Source organism: Petromyzon marinus, chromosome 43 (genome assembly GCF_048934315.1).
Source record: "Petromyzon marinus isolate PM22_M1 ecotype Great Lakes invasive population chromosome 43, UKy_Petmar_22M1.pri1.0, whole genome shotgun sequence".
Classification (NCBI taxonomy): Eukaryota; Metazoa; Chordata; class Hyperoartia; order Petromyzontiformes; family Petromyzontidae; genus Petromyzon; species Petromyzon marinus.
The window spans coordinates 1,647,790-1,667,623 of NC_133709.1; the positions used below are offsets into that span (position 1 = coordinate 1,647,790).

A 19,834-nucleotide genomic window follows, 5' to 3' on the forward strand; every position below is an offset into this window, starting at 1 on the left:
GGAGTGGGTGGAGTGGGTGGAGCGAGCAGGTGGAGTGGGTGGGTGGGTGGGTGGAGCGAGCAGGCAGAGTGGGTGGAGTGGGTGGCGCGAGCAGGTGGAGTGGGTGGGTGGAGTGAGTGGGTGGGTGGAGTGAGCGAGTGAGTGAGCGAGCGTGGCTCACCTGCACGATGTTCTGCCCCTTCACCACGAACTCGTTCCCGACCTTGACGCGCGGGCGAGTGAGGCCCTTCTGCAGCTCGGCCGAGTCGATGCCCAGGAGTTTGGCCACCTTGTCGGCCACTGCGGTTCGCCACAACAACAGCAGCAACAGCAGCAGCAACAGCAGCAGCAACAGCAGCCGCAGTGAGCAAAGTGGCGACGGCGTGCGTGTGCAGAGTGCGGGGCGAAGGGGTTCCCTGCGTGGCGTTTGCTCCAAATGGCACCTCGAAGCGCATCACATCGCAGCTCACGTTGCATTGGAACGGTTGTTGTTGTTGTTGTCGTCATTACAGCGGATAATAACAATAATCAACTCTGCAAGACTAATTTTCGCCTTTTAGATTTTTTTCCTTGAGTGTGCCCTGCATTCATTTGTATTTACGTGTCCTTGATTGTCGAGGTAGGGCTACCTCCGTTTAATTCGTATTGCTGCAAAGTATTGCGACGCCCTCTTTTTGAGTGGGTTGCGAGTTGTTACTCAAACAAATAAGTAGTCCAGCCAAGGGGACCTCCGGTGGCAGCTGTCCCTGCGTGGTACAAGGCGCAGGACGCAGCACGGGCATGCTGGTGGGCATGAGTCTGTCCGTAACGGGGGCGGGGTGGGGGCCGTGCTTGCGATGTGGTTTTTGTGAGTGACGTAGGCGCGCGGTTAAATCGTTCACTGAAATATTTAAAAAAAACAGCCCGCCGATTTTTTTCGTCACTTTTTCTGAAACAACAACAACAAAGAGGAGGAAGGCCGCGCTCACCATCGGTGGTCTCCACCTCAGCCTGCTCCTCTCGTGGTTTCTGCTTGAACTTCATGTTTCCGAAGTGCATGATGCCTCCCACCAGGTGGAAGACGTTGCTCTTCTCGCTGGCCGTGAAGCCCAGGATGTCGAAGGCCTCCTGCGGTCACGAGAGGCACGCGGGGCCACACTGAGCACGTGCCCGCTCCCTCCCGGCGTGCCCCCTTTCCTCCACTTACATTTGCATGTTGCTGTTATTATTATCATTGGCATGATTTCTATGACAGGTATGTATGTTTGTTTGTTTCTTTCGCACCGTACGTCGCCAACCGTGGTAATCAATCGGAGGTGCGGGGGAAGAGACAACAAACTAAACACAAAAATCAGTTCTAAACCAAATGAGTTTTCAATCTCGTGGGGTTTCAATCGACGCGTTTGCCATTGTGGTTGTTTGCCCAGGAAAGACTTTCTGAGTCTCAATGCACTTGCTCGGGAGGGTCCTGCCAAGCGTTTGCTGCAGAGCAGGCGATGTTGCTGCTGCCTACTGCTGTCTCTGCCTGTGATCCCAAGTGAGTGGTTTTGCAGGGGGCAATTTCGGCATCGTGATGTTTTGCCCAATTCGAGACAACCAGGAGAGAAACACCCACGAATAACAAGGGCGAGAACGTACAAACTCCGGCACAGGAAAGCGCCCGAGTCGGGAATTGAACCCAGGTCCTTTTTGCTGTGTGGCACAAGTGTTATCACTCTGCCACCATCCTACCGCCCACAGTTATTTTGGATAGATTTAAAGTAACGTGATCGATTGAAAAGTTATCAGAAGAACTATTTAAATTTACCCTGCGTGGTGGGTGTTGAAACAGCCCATCATCCCTCCCGGGCGGGTAAATTGAGTGCCACTTTGTGCTTCACGAGGAATTGAACAGTGGTCGTGCTCTCGCTGTGGACTGATCCTCGCCATAGGAATGTGGAAATGTACCGACACTGCCTCAGAGCTGCAAACGGGAGATGAGCAGCGCCTCCACTTTCATTTGATTGGAAAAAATATATTTTTTAAATTTTATTTTAGCAGGTAAGGCCCACTGAGCCGTACAGCTCTTTTTCAGAAGCCACCTGGCCACAAATGTTAGCTCAACTGAATGGGCTTATCACGTGAACATTGATAGCAGCAGTCAAAAAACTCTACACGCGTGACGTTGATTCTAAATATGGAGGGAAACCCCAAAGGACGCGGAGAAAAATCCACGTTACCACGGGGAGAGAGACACGCAAAACTCCAAATATACAGCAGCAGGCGTCGGGGTCGGGATCGAACCCACGACCTCCTGCATACCAGGCGAGGTAGTTAACATCTCCGAGCCACCGCGATAATAATGAGAGAGAGACGCAACTCCAAATATACAGCAGCAGGCGTCAGGATCGGGATCGAACCCACGACCTCCTGTATACCAGGCGAGGTAGTTAACATCTCCTAGCCACCACTCTCCACTGCAATGGAGAGTGGTCAGCTGGGTGGTAGCCTTACGTCAGTGGCACCCATTTCTTCCCCGTCGTCCATGTTTTCCACGGTGGTCACTCCCTGCGAGATCCAGAAGTAGTCCTTGGGGTCAGGGGTCAACTGCAGTTGGTCTGGGGGGGGGGGAGCAAACATCGTCCAAGCCGTGAGCCGTAGGTATGTCGCACTTGTTTCACGCCGCATGTAGCCAACCGTGGCCAATCGGAGGTGCGGGGGAAGGACAACAAACTAAACACGAAAAGCAGTTCGAAAGCATTGCGTTTTCACTCGAGATGATCTACAGGTGAGCCAGAAGTCCTGGCAGCCAACGCACCCTGCGAGCAACACAGCGACACATTTAGATACCGGATTGAAAACGTCTTGGGAGAGGAGCGAGTGTCCACACTGATTTGAACCCAGCTGTTGCGGAACCCATTGATTAAAGGTCCCGGAGCAGATCATCTGGAGCTGACCACCTGAGTTGAAATCCCGCTTATGGCTGTGGTTTTACGAAGCTGATGTTGAGTGATCCGCGTGCAGCGGATTTGACTTTGGACACGTGGACAAGAGCGTACCCAGAAGTGAGGGAATTCTTCCCGACAGCATCTGGTAGAAGATGTGGTAGCTTCTCTCGGCCGGCTGCTGAGAGATGACACGGGACTTCTCCAGCAGATCTGTTCACGCGCGCACACAAAGACAAAGTTTGCGCTTTAGCCACAGCACCACCGCTCCCATGTGCAGGGCCGCACTGACGAACTCGCCACACGGCACGCTCGTTCAAAAGATGTTCAACTGACGCGTGCAACGCGCTGAATTGCTGCCGTGCAAATGTTGTTGTTGTTCAAAAAACAAAGTGCTCACTTACAAGTTTCAATATCTGCACCGGACAGCTTCCCGTTTGTCATGAAGTGGATGCGGATGAATTTACCCTGTTCGGAGGAGTAGGAGGAGTCATGCACAAAAACAACGCGTCAATTCTGACCATCGCGCCCGTGCCCCGTACAAAAAAACAAAGACCCCCCCGTATAGCCTTAACAGACTGTTGGGGCAAGTGTTGTTAGCGAGCAGCACCTATGCACACACACACATACACGCGCGCGTGCTGCATCGTCCACGTGCTCAGAGCGTCCGCTCAGACGACAGTGACATCGACAAACACTCGCTGTGACGTGAGGACGAGCACGCGTGTGGCCACGTATCCCGATCATTTCAGTCGGGGTGTATCTCTGCGTGGATTTGGAGAGCATGCGCGGGTTATTGACACCCTCCGAGCGTGACATATTTCGAGCGTGACATATTACGTGGGATGATTTGTGTCAGAACGCGTCACTTTCCACTCCTAGGGACGACGGCGGAGAATAATGACGGAGTGGCAGCCACCAGCAAGGAAGGTACCGCCACCGGGGAGATGGAGCGATGAAATAAAGTCGTGAGAAGGCGGTGCTCGGTGAATCATTGCATCTCAGGCTCGTGAGAGATGACGATGGCGTGGCGAAGCCTAACATGCAGGAGTGGATCGATCTCGGCCGATGGCGCTGATGATGCGCCACATCGACCGATTGTGCCGTGTGTTTTGACTTCGAAAAGGCGCTTACGAAACGAGAGGAATTGTTGTTCCTGGTTGTTTTGGCGTTTCCAAAGGCCTCCAGCACAGGGTTGGTCTGGACGATTTGATCCTCCAGGGAGCCCTGCTCGCGGCACACGCAACAAGGCAGGACCCCTCCTGAGTCTCGGCGACAGGACCCCGAGTCAACGGCCATCCTCGCTCATCACAAGGCACCCCGGGCGGCCGCTTCGAGTCCACAAAGACGCGGAGCCGAGCCAGTTATGCAACAGGGCAGAGGGGGGCTAAAGGTGACCGGGAAAGGGAAGGAGGGAAAGCCGGAACGGACAAAGGGCAGCGCCACAGCTCAAGAGGAGCAGCGCGAAGAGAGAGAGAATGGCGGGGCCAAGATGTCAGGGACGAGAGGGTGGTGAGAGGGGAGAGAAAAGAGTCGGGAGAGAAGAGAGGAGTGAGAATGGCGGGGCCAAGATGTCAGGGACGAGAGGGTGGTGAGAGGGGAGATAAAAGAGTCGGGAGAGAAGGGAGGAGTGAGAATGGCGGGGCCAAGATGTCAGGGACGAGAGGGTGGTGAGAGGGGAGAGAAAAGAGTCGGGAGAGAAGGGAGGAGTGAGAATGGCGGGGCCAAGATGTCAGGGACGAGAGGGTGGTGAGAGGGGAGAGAAAAGAGTCGGGAGAGAAGGGAGGAGTGAGAATGGCGGGGCCAAGATGTCAGGGACGAGAGGGTGGTGAGAGGGGAGAGAAAAGAGTCGGGAGAGAAGGGAGGAGTGAGAATGGCGGGGCCAAGATGTCAGGGACGAGAGGGTGGTGAGAGGGGAGAGAAAAGAGTCGGGAGAGAAGGGAGGAGTGAGAATGGCGGGGCCAAGATGTCAGGGACGAGAGGGTGGTGAGAGGGGAGAGAAAAGAGTCGGGAGAGAAGGGAGGAGTGAGAATGGCGGGGCCAAGATGTCAGGGACGAGAGGGTGGTGAGAGGGGAGAGAAAAGAGTCGGGAGAGAAGGGAGGAGTGAGAATGGCGGGGCCAAGATGTCAGGGACGAGAGGGTGGTGAGAGGGGAGAGAAAAGAGTCGGGAGAGAAGGGAGGAGTGAGAATGGCGGGGCCAAGATGTCAGGGACGAGAGGGTGGTGAGAGGGGAGAGAAAAGAGTCGGGAGAGAAGGGAGGAGTGAGAATGGCGGGGCCAAGATGTCAGGGACGAGAGGGTGGTGAGAGGGGAGAGAAAAGAGTCGGGAGAGAAGGGAGGAGCGAGAATGGCGGGGCCAAGATGTCAGGGACGAGAGGGTGGTGAGAGGGGAGAGAAAAGAGTCGGGAGAGAAGGGAGGAGTGAGAATGGCGGGGCCAAGATGTCAGGGACGAGAGGGTGGTGAGAGGGGAGAGAAAAGAGTCGGGAGAGAAGGGAGGAGTGAGAATGGCGGGGCCAAGATGTCAGGGACGAGAGGGTGGTGAGAGGGGAGAGAAAAGAGTCGGGAGAGAAGGGAGGAGTGAGAATGGCGGGGCCAAGATGTCAGGGACGAGAGGGTGGTGAGAGGGGAGAGAAAAGAGTCGGGAGAGAAGGGAGGAGTGAGAATGGCGGGGCCAAGATGTCAGGGACGAGAGGGTGGTGAGAGGGGAGAGAAAAGAGTCGGGAGAGAAGGGAGGAGTGAGAATGGCGGGGCCAAGATGTCAGGGACGAGAGGGTGGTGAGAGGGGAGAGAAAAGAGACGGGAGAGAAGGGAGGAGTGAGAATGGCGGGGCCAAGATGTCAGGGACGAGAGGGTGGTGAGAGGGGAGAGAAAAGAGTCGGGAGAGAAGGGAGGAGTGAGAATGGCGGGGCCAAGATGTCAGGGACGAGAGGGTGGTGAGAGGGGAGAGAAAAGAGTCGGGAGAGAAGGGAGGAGTGAGAATGACGGGGCCAAGATGTCAGGGACGAGAGGGTGGTGAGAGGGGAGAGAAAAGAGTCGGGAGAGAAGGGAGGAGTGAGAATGGCGGGGCCAAGATGTCAGGGACGAGAGGGTGGTGAGAGGGGAGAGAAAAGAGTCGGGAGAGAAGGGAGGAGTGAGAATGGCGGGGCCAAGATGTCAGGGACGAGAGGGTGGTGAGAGGGGAGAGATTCTGAGTGGGGCTGGCCGCACGCAAGGTGTGTATTATTATTGTTGTTGTTGTTGTTAGTTACGTTATCCTCACCTTGCTCTGATCTTGGCCGGGTTGCTTCGCACCGCCACTGATGTTTGCGAAGTACTGGATCACCTTCTTGGTGTTCTCAGTCTTACCAGCCCCGGATTCTCCGCTGGGAGGGGGTTAGGAGGAGGGAGTGAGAGGACGTGAAGTTAAATGAGTGAAAGAGTGCCAGCACTGAGATGTACAGAACAATCTCGAGGATGAATTCGCATCACTATTCAGTGCTGCTTACGGTGGTGGAAATTCCACATTCCTGTGGAGGGCATCGAGTCTGTCCATCCTTAGGATCGACCAGTGTTGACTTGCCCACAAAGTGGCGATACTTTAATCGACCCCGGAGGGATGATGGGTTGCAATACCAATCACCGTCGCGATGGAAATCGTTAGCAGCTTTCGCCGGCCTTGGTGACTCAGCGGTAGAAGTGACGAGTTCACATCCTGGTTGGTGTGGGGGGGGGGTTGATTCAGCCAATCATCTTTTATGGTTCGATAAAATTGCTACCACTTTGTGGGGAAGTCCAGAGTATTGTTGTCCTTCCCCCGCACCTCCGATTAGCGCGGTTGGCTAGGTACGGCGCGGAAGAAGTTCAACGTACATACGTACACCAGTGGGAATGTGGAATTTCCACCACTGGCTATGGTGGGTTGTAAAGAGCTGATGAGCTCCGTGCGAATGCCCGAGTGTGAGTGCTCTATTCCCGTTGTCACACCACTGCGATCCCAAGTCAAATATCACCGCAGTACTCTGTAAGAAGCAGTACTCAGTGAGAAGCAGTACTCACGTGATGAGCATCGACTGATTCTTCTTGTCTGCGAGAAACAAAGCAATGAGAATTATACGCAACATTCACGTGAATCATTCATTAATTGTATTATTAAGTACATCACTGTATAAAGTACGGTGGAATAATGTGCGCATCGTTATCATAACACAACCCAAAACACACACTCTACATCTCTGTGTGCTGTGAAAAATGGCCATCGCCCGAAACGTCGCCAATTATAAACTTTCAAAAAAATTCACGGCCACAGTGTTGTTGAAGAATGTGTTCAGTTTGATGTTATGCGTTGCGTCGAACTAGAACCCGTGTCTAAGACAGAGAGAGGGAGAGAGGGAGGCGGAGGGTCCTTGTCAAGAATCAGCGACTGCCTTAAGCGAGCCTCACTCGGCCGACGAGACCCGAAAACGTCGAAGCCGGTCGCGAGGATCGCTGCTGAAATAACTCCCAGAGCTGCGTGTGGCTGATGAGAGGCGCTAACAAAACAGACTTCCATTGGGGGAGGAGGGGACACATGTTGGAAGAGAGGCAGGCGCTTTGGTGGGCGCTTGTGTCGAGATACGCACTCATGATCATGTCAGCGTAGGCGTTGTCGGAGATGGAGAAGAGATGGGGGGGCAGCTCGTTGCGCTTCTTGCCACGGTACATGAGCGCCACCTTGGTGCCGTAGATGGGCAGCCAGCGGTACGGATTGACGGTCACGCAGAACAGCCCCGAGTAGGTCTGCAGGGAGACAACGCACGCGCGAAGATTGACACGCGGCAACCATAGCACGCACGCGCACGCACGCACGCCCGACCGACACGAGGCGAACGCCGTCCCCTTGATGTGCGCTCACGTGCCGCTGCCGCACGGGGACAGCTGCCACTGGGGGAGCCTGCGGTGGTGGCGGTGGGGGCAGGGTGGGTGGTGGGATGGTGCCATTGTAATGGTTCGGTTGGGCTGAGACGTGATGTAAAGTATTGGGACGCTTGGCCAATAGCAGGCTACAAAAACATCGTCTGGTGTATTTTTTGTTTTTACTGATAGTGCCATTGTAATGGTTCGGTTGGGCTGAGACGTGATGTAAAGTATTGGGACGCTTGGCCAATAGCAGGCTACAAAAACATCGCCTGGTGTATTTTTGTTTTTACTGTGTGTGTCTTTTAGCCGTGATAAACTGGAGAGAACCCAGGAGGCAGGGCGTCAGTCGCTGGACCTACGTAGATGCGCATGTTGACGTAGCGCTGACGCAAGTTGTCGAGGATGCTGGCCTCGTTGAGGAAGGTCAGGTTGGCCATGTCGTCCGCCTGGTCATACTTGGGTGGGTTCTGCTGGTCGGCCTGCTCCTTCTTCACGGTCACCGTCTGCAGCCACAGGCACAGGGCGGGAACCGCGCACCGGGCAACCGTCAGCCTCCGTTCCGGACCCACTCGCTATGGGTGTTGTTTTTTTTTAATGTACAGATTAAAAAATAAAATATTTTTAACACTTTTGAGAATTTGCAACGATGGCACGAGAAATGTGCTGCTGCCTCGGGGCTTTGGAGGACACCTGGAGAAGCTTCCAGGCCACGTGTTGACCAATGATGTCGAACAAGTGGAGACTCTTTGACTTTCTGGAGCTATTAACATTACATTTGTTATCATCTTACAGTGTATTATCCGTTCTTTTCCCATTAAAAACGATAGTCCCATATAAGTGTGAACATTTTTTGAAGCACCCTGTATATATGTGTTATACTTTATTGAAGTGCATGTTTTGTACGTGTGTATGTTCAACGTCGTTCGCACCGTACGTAGCCAACCGCGCCAATCGGAGGTGTCATCAACCCCCCCCCCCCCCCCCCCATTGTATCTCGGCGTCACGAGGCAGAGGGCTCATTCGGATTTCCCGCAGAGCACTGCCAGGCCACGCGTTCGAGAACGGCACGGCGCGCGGAAGTGGATACTTGAGAGCTACCTCCGAGATTCCTTCGAGCGGCCAATGGTTCGCGTGGTAGAGGGCGACGCTTTCCGCCCGCATTCGTCGCACGGCAGCCGAGCCGAAACTCTACTTTGATTCTCAGAGCCGTTACAAAACTACTGTTTTTTCACGTGAGGTTTTTTTTCCGTGTGTGCGTGTGTGTACTGTATTTGTACGTAATTCCAAACAAATCTTTAGCGGCCAAGTCGCGAAGAGGATTTGAAGCTCGAATAAGGATAACATTGGTCGCGAAGGCCTGCGGTGCTAAGCAGGATAAACAATTGTGCACTCCGCGTCCTGTTGAAGAAATGCATCTCGGACGCAGCGAATGAGTTTGAGGCGACGTCACAAAGCCCAGCTTGACGTCATCGCTCCGCGTGGCCACCCCGCGTTACAATTCACACGATGTATAATCCACGTCCACGATTAATGATCATCGCACAACAGTCCATTGTCTATCCACTGCTGGATGAAGGCCTCGCTCGGCGACTTCGCCTCCAGTCCCCACCACTCCCCACTCCCTCCTCTGGCTGCCATTCCGTCACTAGCATCGTCCATGGGGGGGTGGGGGGGGGGTCGCTACCGTAGGGCAGCGAACGGCTCCCTCCCTCCCTCTCTCCCTCTCTCACCTTGCCGTCGGCGCAGAGCACCACGACCTTGTCGCCCTTCTCCTCCTGGATGGTGCCCTGGATGAAGCCCTCCTCGTCATGCTTCACCCACACGCTCGTCTTGATGTCGAAGGGGCGGCTCGAGGAGGCGATGCGCTCCGCCTGAGTCGGCTGCAGGAAGAGCATGGGGTCGTCATTTTCCCCGCACTCGCCCTTGTACGGCATGGCTGCTGGCTAGACGGCGGACGAGGAGGTGCGGGGGGCTTATCGGAGCTTCAGCTGGACCAGATCGGACTCGACTCTTTTCCTCGCTGGCTGAGGGTGGATCGAGGGGGAGAGACAGGGAGAGAGAGAGGGAGGGAGGGAGAGAAGCGGTGAGAGTTAACGCGCGCAACACGAATCTCGATCCGTTATTTATTTATGGGGGCTGGACCACGCAGTGGGTTCATTGTCCACAATCAATAGGTTGGCCACGTGGTAAATAATGTCGCTGTACACGCGTGACGATCTATTGGGGGTGGTGGAGGGTTAACGACTTTATTAGCTTGGCACAAAACTACTTTCTACGTGGCCGAACCCCAAACCAACGAGTTTTATGTGGCTATGAAGAGGGACCACTGCCCGAAACGTCGCCTCTTATATATTATTTTATTTTAAGACCGCAGTGCTGTTCTTGACGAACGCGTGGTGTCAAAAAACAATATTGATCACTGCACTTGGCTTTAAGTTACAATCCACGTCAGTTCATTTCTCAAGTTCATTTCGTGTTTAACCACCACGCTCTTTTATAGAAGAGACGTGGCGATCACAAATGATCGAAGTGGCTCTTATCATCACGTGGGCATCTACAGCAGCCAAACAACTCTCAACGCGTGGTGTTGATTCTGAAGAAGTAAAAACGACCACGTGACACAAGCAATCGAATACGATAAATATTATTTTGATTTAAAGCTTTCGTGACTGCAGTAATTCATATTCTTAGCTCTTCAACGTGACTTTACCGAAAGAGCGAAGAATAAGATAAATATTCTGTCACGAAAGTTGGCTCGGGCAAATTAATGTTTTAAAAACCGTGCATTGTCAAATTTAGTAAAATTGAAATATCAATGTGGAACGACGGCGATTATTGCACCGGCATGTCAGCAGACACGGATACACATATATGTATTTGTGTGTATGTATCTGTGTCTTTGTATATGTATGTTTGTCTATGTGTATATGTCTGCGTCTTGTCTACGTAAGCCAGACAATTCATAGTAAATATAAAGCAGAGGTTTTGAATAATTACGCTATCTCTGAGTTGTGTCAACTTGAAGGTGATCGCAGTTTATATCGTGCACTCGTCAGACATGAGTACGGCAAAGGGGAGATCAATGTAGAACACGATCACTTTCGTGACTGTTACAAATAATAGTGGCAACATTTAACATTGGAAAAGTTTATTAAAAAAAAATGGTGTCAGCAAAGGCCACTGTGATAGCGATAAGCTTGAAAGTGTAGTAAATATTTATCTGTCAGTAATCTTACTTGAAATGTACAAAGGCCCTCTTGCAAAATACTAAGCTGTTCAATATTGCTTTAGCACCGTGGTTAGTTATAAATAATATATTAAAATACATTCATCATCATCATCGATGGTCCATTCACTGATCGAGCCCTCTAAAAGCTGCCACCATGAATCTCGACCGTGCTGAGGAATAACTAATATATATTACTACCTTTATAGTTCAAATGCATGTTACATAGTCGTTTTAAAGTTCCATGTTTTAAGAAAAACCCAACTAACTTGTAAGATTATCTACCTGATTATTTTAACTTGTAAGCGATCACCACAGGTGGTTACCCCACACAACCCCCCTCCCACCTCCCGCTATTAGTGCGACGCCGGCACCGCCCCACCACTGCTCGCTTCGACGATTCCAACGGTTCGGGCGGCGGCCTCTCTCGGGAGTGGGGTGGGGTGGGGAGGGGCGCCTGGGCACCCCGCCCCGCCAGCCCCACCCCGCACTGGCTACGAAACTGGCGCCCGGCATCAGCCGGAGTCTTCCTTGTATGGAAAAGTTCAGAGGGGTCCCTCCTGGTCACACTCCTTCGGGGCGTCTTGGCTTATTTTTATATTTTGACCACCTCCAACGGGAGTGCCTCGTTATCCCGCCCCCCCTCCTCCACCACCCGCACGCTGAACGTGCTCCTGTGTACGTCCGGCGTGGCGCTGGCCACCCCACCCCCTCGTGTGCCGTGACGGCCACCACAAGCTCCGCTCGCTCACGGCACTTGCCCTAACGGTCCGTGAAGGCTATTCGGGGGATATTTGTATTCGCCTTTGTTGGCTGTGGAGTGGTGGCGCAGCGGTTAGCGCACCGCCACCACTGTCATCCTAAACTAACTCCCTGGTGCGTCTAACACAAGACGCGTGCTTCAAGCCAACGGGATGTTACTAAAGATACGAAACGACCCACATTTTAAACCTTTGCAATGTACGCGTCCTCATCCAGATTGCCATTGATAGACAGTTGAATGATGAATTAAATCACGACGTTTCGATTGCAACACAAGAAATCATCATCGAAGCGGCGTGATTTAATTAATTTAATTTTATTTTTTTCACCTACGTGACTTTACCGAAAGAACCAAAGAATATGGATCCTTGCAGTCACGAAAACTTCAAATGTAGAATGTGTTGAATAATGATCTGTGAGTACGATGTGTTGCGAATGAAGGCTGCTTGCATGAGTTGTCTCATTAGAGACGCTGGTTCAACCACCACGCGTTGCGGTTGCACCCGATTCAAGAGCCGCATGGCCCACAGGTTTATACCTACTAAATGAACTGAACTGAAGCATAAAATAAAATACAAAATAACGCGGGTGAACACATTTTCCTCTTTACACGAGCGCAGCCAATTGCATTGAAGCGATTCAAGAATTTGAACTGTCAAACATCCGTGAACAAGTGCCACGTGTGGATGGGTGGGTGGCGTGCGGTGAACGGACACCTACCGGAGGGGAGGCCTGTCGCTCGGGCTGGAGTGGGGTCTCTGTCGACGGTGCGGTCGCCACTCTCCTACTTATAACGCCGCGGACAACGCCACGCCAACTCCCGGGACACCGCCGACGCTGTGCACATTCAGCAGCCCGGGGCGTTCGCGAGGTGGGGCAGGGTGGGGGGATGTAAGAGCAGCACACGGCGAGAAAATAGCTCGTTCCTTCCCGTGGGGGGCCATGGACCCTAAATGGGGAGCCCGGAACGAGGCCGCCGATTCTGCGTGCGGGGCAGAGCGCAGAAGAGGCGCGGGTAACGACGCGGAGACGCGGAGTTCCGTTTGCGCTCATGTGTTTAAACGTAGTTTGTGTGTTGAGCACAAGGCCCATGGACGTCAAGCGGCCAGCGACAAACAGCACCATCGAACCAGCGTGGTTGTTGAACCAGCGTGGTGGTTGAACCACTGTGGTGGTTGAACCACTGTGGTTGTTGAACCAGCGTGGTTGTTGAACCAGCGTGGTGGTTGAACCAGCGTGGTTGTTGAACCAGCGTGGTGGTTGAACCAGCGTGGTTGTTGAACCAGCGTGGTTGTTGAACCAGCGTGGTGGTTGAACCAGCGTGGTTGTTGAACCAGCGTGGTGGTTGAACCACTGTGGTGGTTGAACCAGCGTGGTGGTTGAACCAGCGTGGTGGTTGAACCAGCGTGGTTGTTGAACCAGCGTGGTGGTTGAATGGGTGAGTAAGGAGGTGAGTGGGCGAGCGAGTGAATGAGTAAGTGCTGGATCATCCATGGACCTGCCTGCGTTAGGTGGCCGTGGCCTCGTGAAGCGCTCCACTGAGTGAGCTCTACGTGTCGCACCAGTTACGTTCGTTATTACTTTTGGAGATAAATACCAAGGGTGGCAGCATTGGTACACGACTATCGCTCGCGTGGATTGTAGGCCACAGAGCTGAGTGCACTGGCATTCGGAGAAGATGGGATGTTCTTTCCCGGCTGCCACCTTGTCTACACATCTCAGGAAAACTCAACATTCATCAAGAGCACTGCCATAAAGAGGAGATACATAAGAGGTGACGTTTCGGGTAATGGTCCTTCACAACGGACAGATAGGCAAGAGTGACTTATTAATAGTATGAGGCTGGAATGATAACCAAATATACATTGTATTTAAACACGCCAAGGTGCTGTCATTATAATAATACTTCTCGAGCATGATCATCGGTAGAGCACCGAACAAAAGAGACACAATCCATCTCCACAATATGGACAACGCACACGTGACGGATTGTACGTGTGGTTTGTGGATCACGGGGGGGGGGGGGGGGGGATGTCCACCAACTGAAGAGGCCAGCATAGGTCTCACTTGCAGGAGCGACCAGGGACATCGGTTTGATGGCATTAGGAGGGCATTGATTGCTGCCGTTGCTGATGCTGCTGCTGTGTTTGTAATCCCAATTTGAGTAACCTGCGGGGTAATTTTCGAAATTTGGAAAAATGTGGACCCTGACGCCGGCACGCAGTGGCCTGGCCCTTGTGAACTAAATCACGGGATCTTTGACGTGCACTCTGAAGCTTACGGTAATGGCCCGGGCGGCCAGTGGGTTTCGAGCCGCGCTCCCCTGCGACAAGCTACGAATGGGGTCACCGCTGGGCCGTGTCACCAGAGGCAGTACAGCAAGCAGGTTATAAAATGTGTTGACGTGGTGAACACGCGTCCTTGCACAGAGTGCTAAATGAAGTACTGTATACACACACATGCGCGCGACTTACAAATTAAAATATATGAGCTCAAGAATACCAATCGGAAAATACAAGGGTGTTTAATTAACAAAATCATTTCAGAAACTGGTAAAAATAAATGGGCAAGATTTCAGTGAAACGTTGTGTTTATAAAGCAGGGGTGATGCAGTCCTGGTCTCAGTATCCAACCAAAGGGCGTTCACGATGCTGGATGCATGCCTCTAGGGCGGCTGGGAAAAGTGGGTTTGAGTGAAACATTGAGGAGTGAGTTTGAGTGAAACAATGAAGAGTGAGTTTGAGTGACACAATGAAGAGTGAGTTTGAGTGAAACATTGAAGAGTGAGTTTGAGTGAAACAATGAGGAGTGAGTTTGAGTGAAACAATGAAGAGTGAGTTTGAGTGAAACAATGAAGAGTGAGTTTGAGTGAAACAATGAAGAGTGAGTTTGAGTGAAACATTGAAGAGTGAGTTTGAGTGAAACAATGAAGAGTGAGTTTGAGTGAAACAATGAAGAGTGAGTTTGAGTGAAACATTGAAGAGTGGGTTTGAGTGAAACAATGAAGAGTAAGTTTGAGTGAAACAATGAAGAGTGAGTTTGAGTGAAACAATGAAGAGTGAGTTTGAGTGAAACAATGAAGAGTGAGTTTGAGTGAAACAATGAAGAGTGAGTTTGAGTGAAACATTGAGGAGTGAGTTTGAGTGAAACAATGAAGAGTGAGTTTGAGTGAAACAATGAAGAGTGAGTTTGAGTGAAACAATGAAGAGTGAGTTTGAGTGACACAATGAAGAGTGAGTTTGAGTGAAACAGTGAAGAGTGAGTTTGAGTGAAACAATGAAGAGTGAGTTTCAGTGAAACAATGAGGAGTGAGTTTGAGTGAAACAGTGAAGAGTGGGTTTGAGTGACACATTGAAGAGTGAGTTTGAGTGAAACAGTGAAGAGTGAGTTTGAGTGAAACAGTGAAGAGTGAGTTTGAGTGAAACATTGAAGAGTGGGTTTGAGTGACACAATGAAGAGTAAGTTTGAGTGAAACAGTGAAGAGTGAGTTTGAGTGAAACATTGAAGAGTGAGTTTGAGTGAAACATTGAAGAGTGAGTTTGAGTGAAACATTGAAGATTGAGTTTGAGTGAAACAGTGAAGAGTGAGTTTGAGTGATACAGTGAAGAGTGAGTTTGAGTGAAACAATGAAGAGTGAGTTTGAGTGAAACAATGAAGAGTGAGTTTGAGTGAAACAATGAAGAGTGAGTTTGAGTGAAACAATGAAGAGTGAGTTTGAGTGAAACAGTGAAGAGTGAGTTTGAGTGAAACATTGAGGAGTGAGTTTGAGTGAAACAATGAAGAGTGAGTTTGAGTGAAACAATGAAGAGTGAGTTTGAGTGACACAATGAAGAGTGAGTTTGAGTGAAACAGTGAAGAGTGAGTTTGAGTGAAACAATGAAGAGTGAGTTTGAGTGAAACAATGAGGAGTGAGTTTGAGTGAAACAGTGAAGAGTGGGTTTGAGTGACACAATGAAGAGTGAGTTTGAGTGAAACAGTGAAGAGTGAGTTTGAGTGAAACAGTGAAGAGTGAGTTTGAGTGAAACATTGAAGAGTGGGTTTGAGTGACACAATGAAGAGTAAGTTTGAGTGAAACAGTGAAGAGTGAGTTTGAGTGAAACATTGAAGAGTGAGTTTGAGTGAAACATTGAAGAGTGAGTTTGAGTGAAACATTGAAGAGTGAGTTTGAGTGAAACAGTGAAGAGTGAGTTTGAGTGATACAGTGAAGAGTGAGTTTGAGTGAAACAATGAAGAGTGAGTTTGAGTGAAACAATGAAGAGTGAGTTTGAGTGAAACATTGAAGAGTGAGTTTGAGTGAAACATTGAAGAGTGAGTTTGAGTGAAACAATGAAGAGTGAGTTTGAGTGAAACATTGAAGAGTGGGTTTGAGTGAAACAATGAAGAGTAAGTTTGAGTGAAACAATGAAGAGTGAGTTTGAGTGAAACAATGAAGAGTGAGTTTGAGTGAAACAATGAAGAGTGAGTTTGAGTGAAACAGTGAAGAGTGAGTTTGAGTGAAACATTGAGGAGTGAGTTTGAGTGAAACAATGAAGAGTGAGTTTGAGTGAAACAATGAAGAGTGAGTTTGAGTGACACAATGAAGAGTGAGTTTGAGTGAAACAGTGAAGAGTGAGTTTGAGTGAAACAATGAAGAGTGAGTTTGAGTGAAACAATGAGGAGTGAGTTTGAGTGAAACAGTGAAGAGTGGGTTTGAGTGACACAATGAAGAGTGAGTTTGAGTGAAACAGTGAAGAGTGAGTTTGAGTGAAACAGTGAAGAGTGAGTTTGAGTGAAACATTGAAGAGTGGGTTTGAGTGACACAATGAAGAGTAAGTTTGAGTGAAACAGTGAAGAGTGAGTTTGAGTGAAACATTGAAGAGTGAGTTTGAGTGAAACATTGAAGAGTGAGTTTGAGTGAAACATTGAAGAGTGAGTTTGAGTGAAACAGTGAAGAGTGAGTTTGAGTGATACAGTGAAGAGTGAGTTTGAGTGAAACAATGAAGAGTGAGTTTGAGTGAAACAATGAAGAGTGAGTTTGAGTGAAACAATGAAGAGTGAGTTTGAGTGAAACAATGAAGAGTGAGTTTGAGTGAAACAGTGAAGAGTGAGTTTGAGTGAAACATTGAGGAGTGAGTTTGAGTGAAACAATGAAGAGTGAGTTTGAGTGAAACAATGAAGAGTGAGTTTGAGTGACACAATGAAGAGTGAGTTTGAGTGAAACAGTGAAGAGTGAGTTTGAGTGAAACAATGAAGAGTGAGTTTGAGTGAAACAATGAGGAGTGAGTTTGAGTGAAACAGTGAAGAGTGGGTTTGAGTGACACAATGAAGAGTGAGTTTGAGTGAAACAGTGAAGAGTGAGTTTGAGTGAAACAGTGAAGAGTGAGTTTGAGTGAAACATTGAAGAGTGGGTTTGAGTGACACAATGAAGAGTAAGTTTGAGTGAAACAGTGAAGAGTGAGTTTGAGTGAAACATTGAAGAGTGAGTTTGAGTGAAACATTGAAGAGTGAGTTTGAGTGAAACATTGAAGAGTGAGTTTGAGTGAAACAGTGAAGAGTGAGTTTGAGTGATACAGTGAAGAGTGAGTTTGAGTGAAACAATGAAGAGTGAGTTTGAGTGAAACAATGAAGAGTGAGTTTGAGTGAAACATTGAAGAGTGAGTTTGAGTGAAACAATGAAGAGTGAGTTTGAGTGAAACAATGAAGAGTGAGTTTGAGTGAAACAATGAAGAGTGAGTTTGAGTCAAACATTGAAGAGTGAGTTTGAGTGAAACATTGAGGAGTGAGTTTGAGTGAAACAGTGAAGAGTAAGTTTGAGTGAAACAGTGAAGAGTGAGTTTGAGTGAAACATTGAAGAGTGAGTTTGAGTGACACAATGAAGAGTGAGTTTGAGTGAAACATTGAAGAGTGAGTTTGAGTGAAACATTGAAGAGTGAGTTTGAGTGAAACATTGAAGAGTGAGTTTGAGTGAAACAATGAAGAGTGAGTTTGAGTGAAACATTGAAGAGTAAGTTTGAGTGAAACAATGAGGAGTAAGTTTGAGTGAAACATTGAGGAGTGAGTTTGAGTGAAACATTGAGGAGTGAGTTTGAGTGAAACAATGAAGAGTGAGTTTGAGTGACACAATGAAGAGTGAGTTTGAGTGAAACATTGAAGAGTGAGTTTGAGTGAAACAATGAGGAGTGAGTTTGAGTGAAACAATGAAGAGTGAGTTTGAGTGAAACAATGAAGAGTGAGTTTGAGTGAAACAATGAAGAGTGAGTTTGAGTGAAACATTGAAGAGTGAGTTTGAGTGAAACAATGAAGAGTGAGTTTGAGTGAAACAATGAAGAGTGAGTTTGAGTGAAACATTGAAGAGTGGGTTTGAGTGAAACAATGAAGAGTAAGTTTGAGTGAAACAATGAAGAGTGAGTTTGAGTGAAACAATGAAGAGTGAGTTTGAGTGAAACAATGAAGAGTGAGTTTGAGTGAAACAGTGAAGAGTGAGTTTGAGTGAAACATTGAGGAATGAGTTTGAGTGAAACAATGAAGAGTGAGTTTGAGTGAAACAATGAAGAGTGAGTTTGAGTGACACAATGAAGAGTGAGTTTGAGTGAAACAGTGAAGAGTGAGTTTGAGTGAAACAATGAAGAGTGAGTTTGAGTGAAACAATGAGGAGTGAGTTTGAGTGAAACAGTGAAGAGTGGGTTTGAGTGACACAATGAAGAGTGAGTTTGAGTGAAACAGTGAAGAGTGAGTTTGAGTGAAACAGTGAAGAGTGAGTTTGAGTGAAACATTGAAGAGTGGGTTTGAGTGACACAATGAAGAGTAAGTTTGAGTGAAACAGTGAAGAGTGAGTTTGAGTGAAACATTGAAGAGTGAGTTTGAGTGAAACATTGAAGAGTGAGTTTGAGTGAAACATTGAAGAGTGAGTTTGAGTGAAACAGTGAAGAGTGAGTTTGAGTGATACAGTGAAGAGTGAGTTTGAGTGAAACAATGAAGAGTGAGTTTGAGTGAAACAATGAAGAGTGAGTTTGAGTGAAACAATGAAGAGTGAGTTTGAGTGAAACAATGAAGAGTGAGTTTGAGTGAAACAGTGAAGAGTGAGTTTGAGTGAAACATTGAGGAGTGAGTTTGAGTGAAACAATGAAGAGTGAGTTTGAGTGAAACAATGAAGAGTGAGTTTGAGTGACACAATGAAGAGTGAGTTTGAGTGAAACAGTGAAGAGTGAGTTTGAGTGAAACAATGAAGAGTGAGTTTGAGTGAAACAATGAGGAGTGAGTTTGAGTGAAACAGTGAAGAGTGGGTTTGAGTGACACAATGAAGAGTGAGTTTGAGTGAAACAGTGAAGAGTGAGTTTGAGTGAAACAGTGAAGAGTGAGTTTGAGTGAAACATTGAAGAGTGGGTTTGAGTGACACAATGAAGAGTAAGTTTGAGTGAAACAGTGAAGAGTGAGTTTGAGTGAAACATTGAAGAGTGAGTTTGAGTGAAACATTGAAGAGTGAGTTTGAGTGAAACATTGAAGAGTGAGTTTGAGTGAAACAGTGAAGAGTGAGTTTGAGTGATACAGTGAAGAGTGAGTTTGAGTGAAACAATGAAGAGTGAGTTTGAGTGAAACAATGAAGAGTGAGTTTGAGTGAAACATTGAAGAGTGAGTTTGAGTGAAACAATGAAGAGTGAGTTTGAGTGAAACAATGAAGAGTGAGTTTGAGTGAAACAATGAAGAGTGAGTTTGAGTCAAACATTGAAGAGTGAGTTTGAGTGAAACATTGAGGAGTGAGTTTGAGTGAAACAGTGAAGAGTAAGTTTGAGTGAAACAGTGAAGAGTGAGTTTGAGTGAAACATTGAAGAGTGAGTTTGAGTGACACAATGAAGAGTGAGTTTGAGTGAAACATTGAAGAGTGAGTTTGAGTGAAACATTGAAGAGTGAGTTTGAGTGAAACATTGAAGAGTGAGTTTGAGTGAAACAATGAAGAGTGAGTTTGAGTGAAACATTGAAGAGTAAGTTTGAGTGAAACAATGAGGAGTAAGTTTGAGTGAAACATTGAGGAGTGAGTTTGAGTGAAACATTGAGGAGTGAGTTTGAGTGAAACAATGAAGAGTGAGTTTGAGTGAAACATTGAGGAGTGAG

The 19,834-nt window shown here is 48.7% G+C and overlaps 1 protein-coding gene across 2 annotated transcripts in view; it reads right to left on the minus strand.

Annotated features, from left to right (window-relative positions):
- Positions 1–12,585, minus strand: part of MYH16 (myosin heavy chain 16) — a 38,182-nt gene extending 25,597 nt beyond the window's left edge. The window contains exons 1-12 of one of the 2 annotated variants that reach the window (XM_032969940.2): positions 12,467–12,585; positions 9,489–9,782; positions 8,118–8,261; positions 7,482–7,638; positions 6,919–6,946; positions 6,143–6,245; positions 4,017–4,109; positions 3,287–3,350; positions 2,997–3,095; positions 2,452–2,555; positions 948–1,086; positions 161–279 (exon numbers count right to left, since the gene is read on the minus strand). In XM_032969940.2, the coding sequence (XP_032825831.1) occupies positions 161–279; positions 948–1,086; positions 2,452–2,555; positions 2,997–3,095; positions 3,287–3,350; positions 4,017–4,109; positions 6,143–6,245; positions 6,919–6,946; positions 7,482–7,638; positions 8,118–8,261; positions 9,489–9,692 (1,254 nt within the window). In that variant the 5' untranslated portion in view covers positions 9,693–9,782; positions 12,467–12,585. The remainder of the gene's footprint in view (positions 1–160; positions 280–947; positions 1,087–2,451; positions 2,556–2,996; positions 3,096–3,286; positions 3,351–4,016; positions 4,110–6,142; positions 6,246–6,918; positions 6,947–7,481; positions 7,639–8,117; positions 8,262–9,488; positions 9,783–12,466) is intronic. The other variant, XM_032969941.2, reaches the window with a different exon arrangement.
- Positions 12,586–19,834: the final 7,249 nt, after the last annotated feature.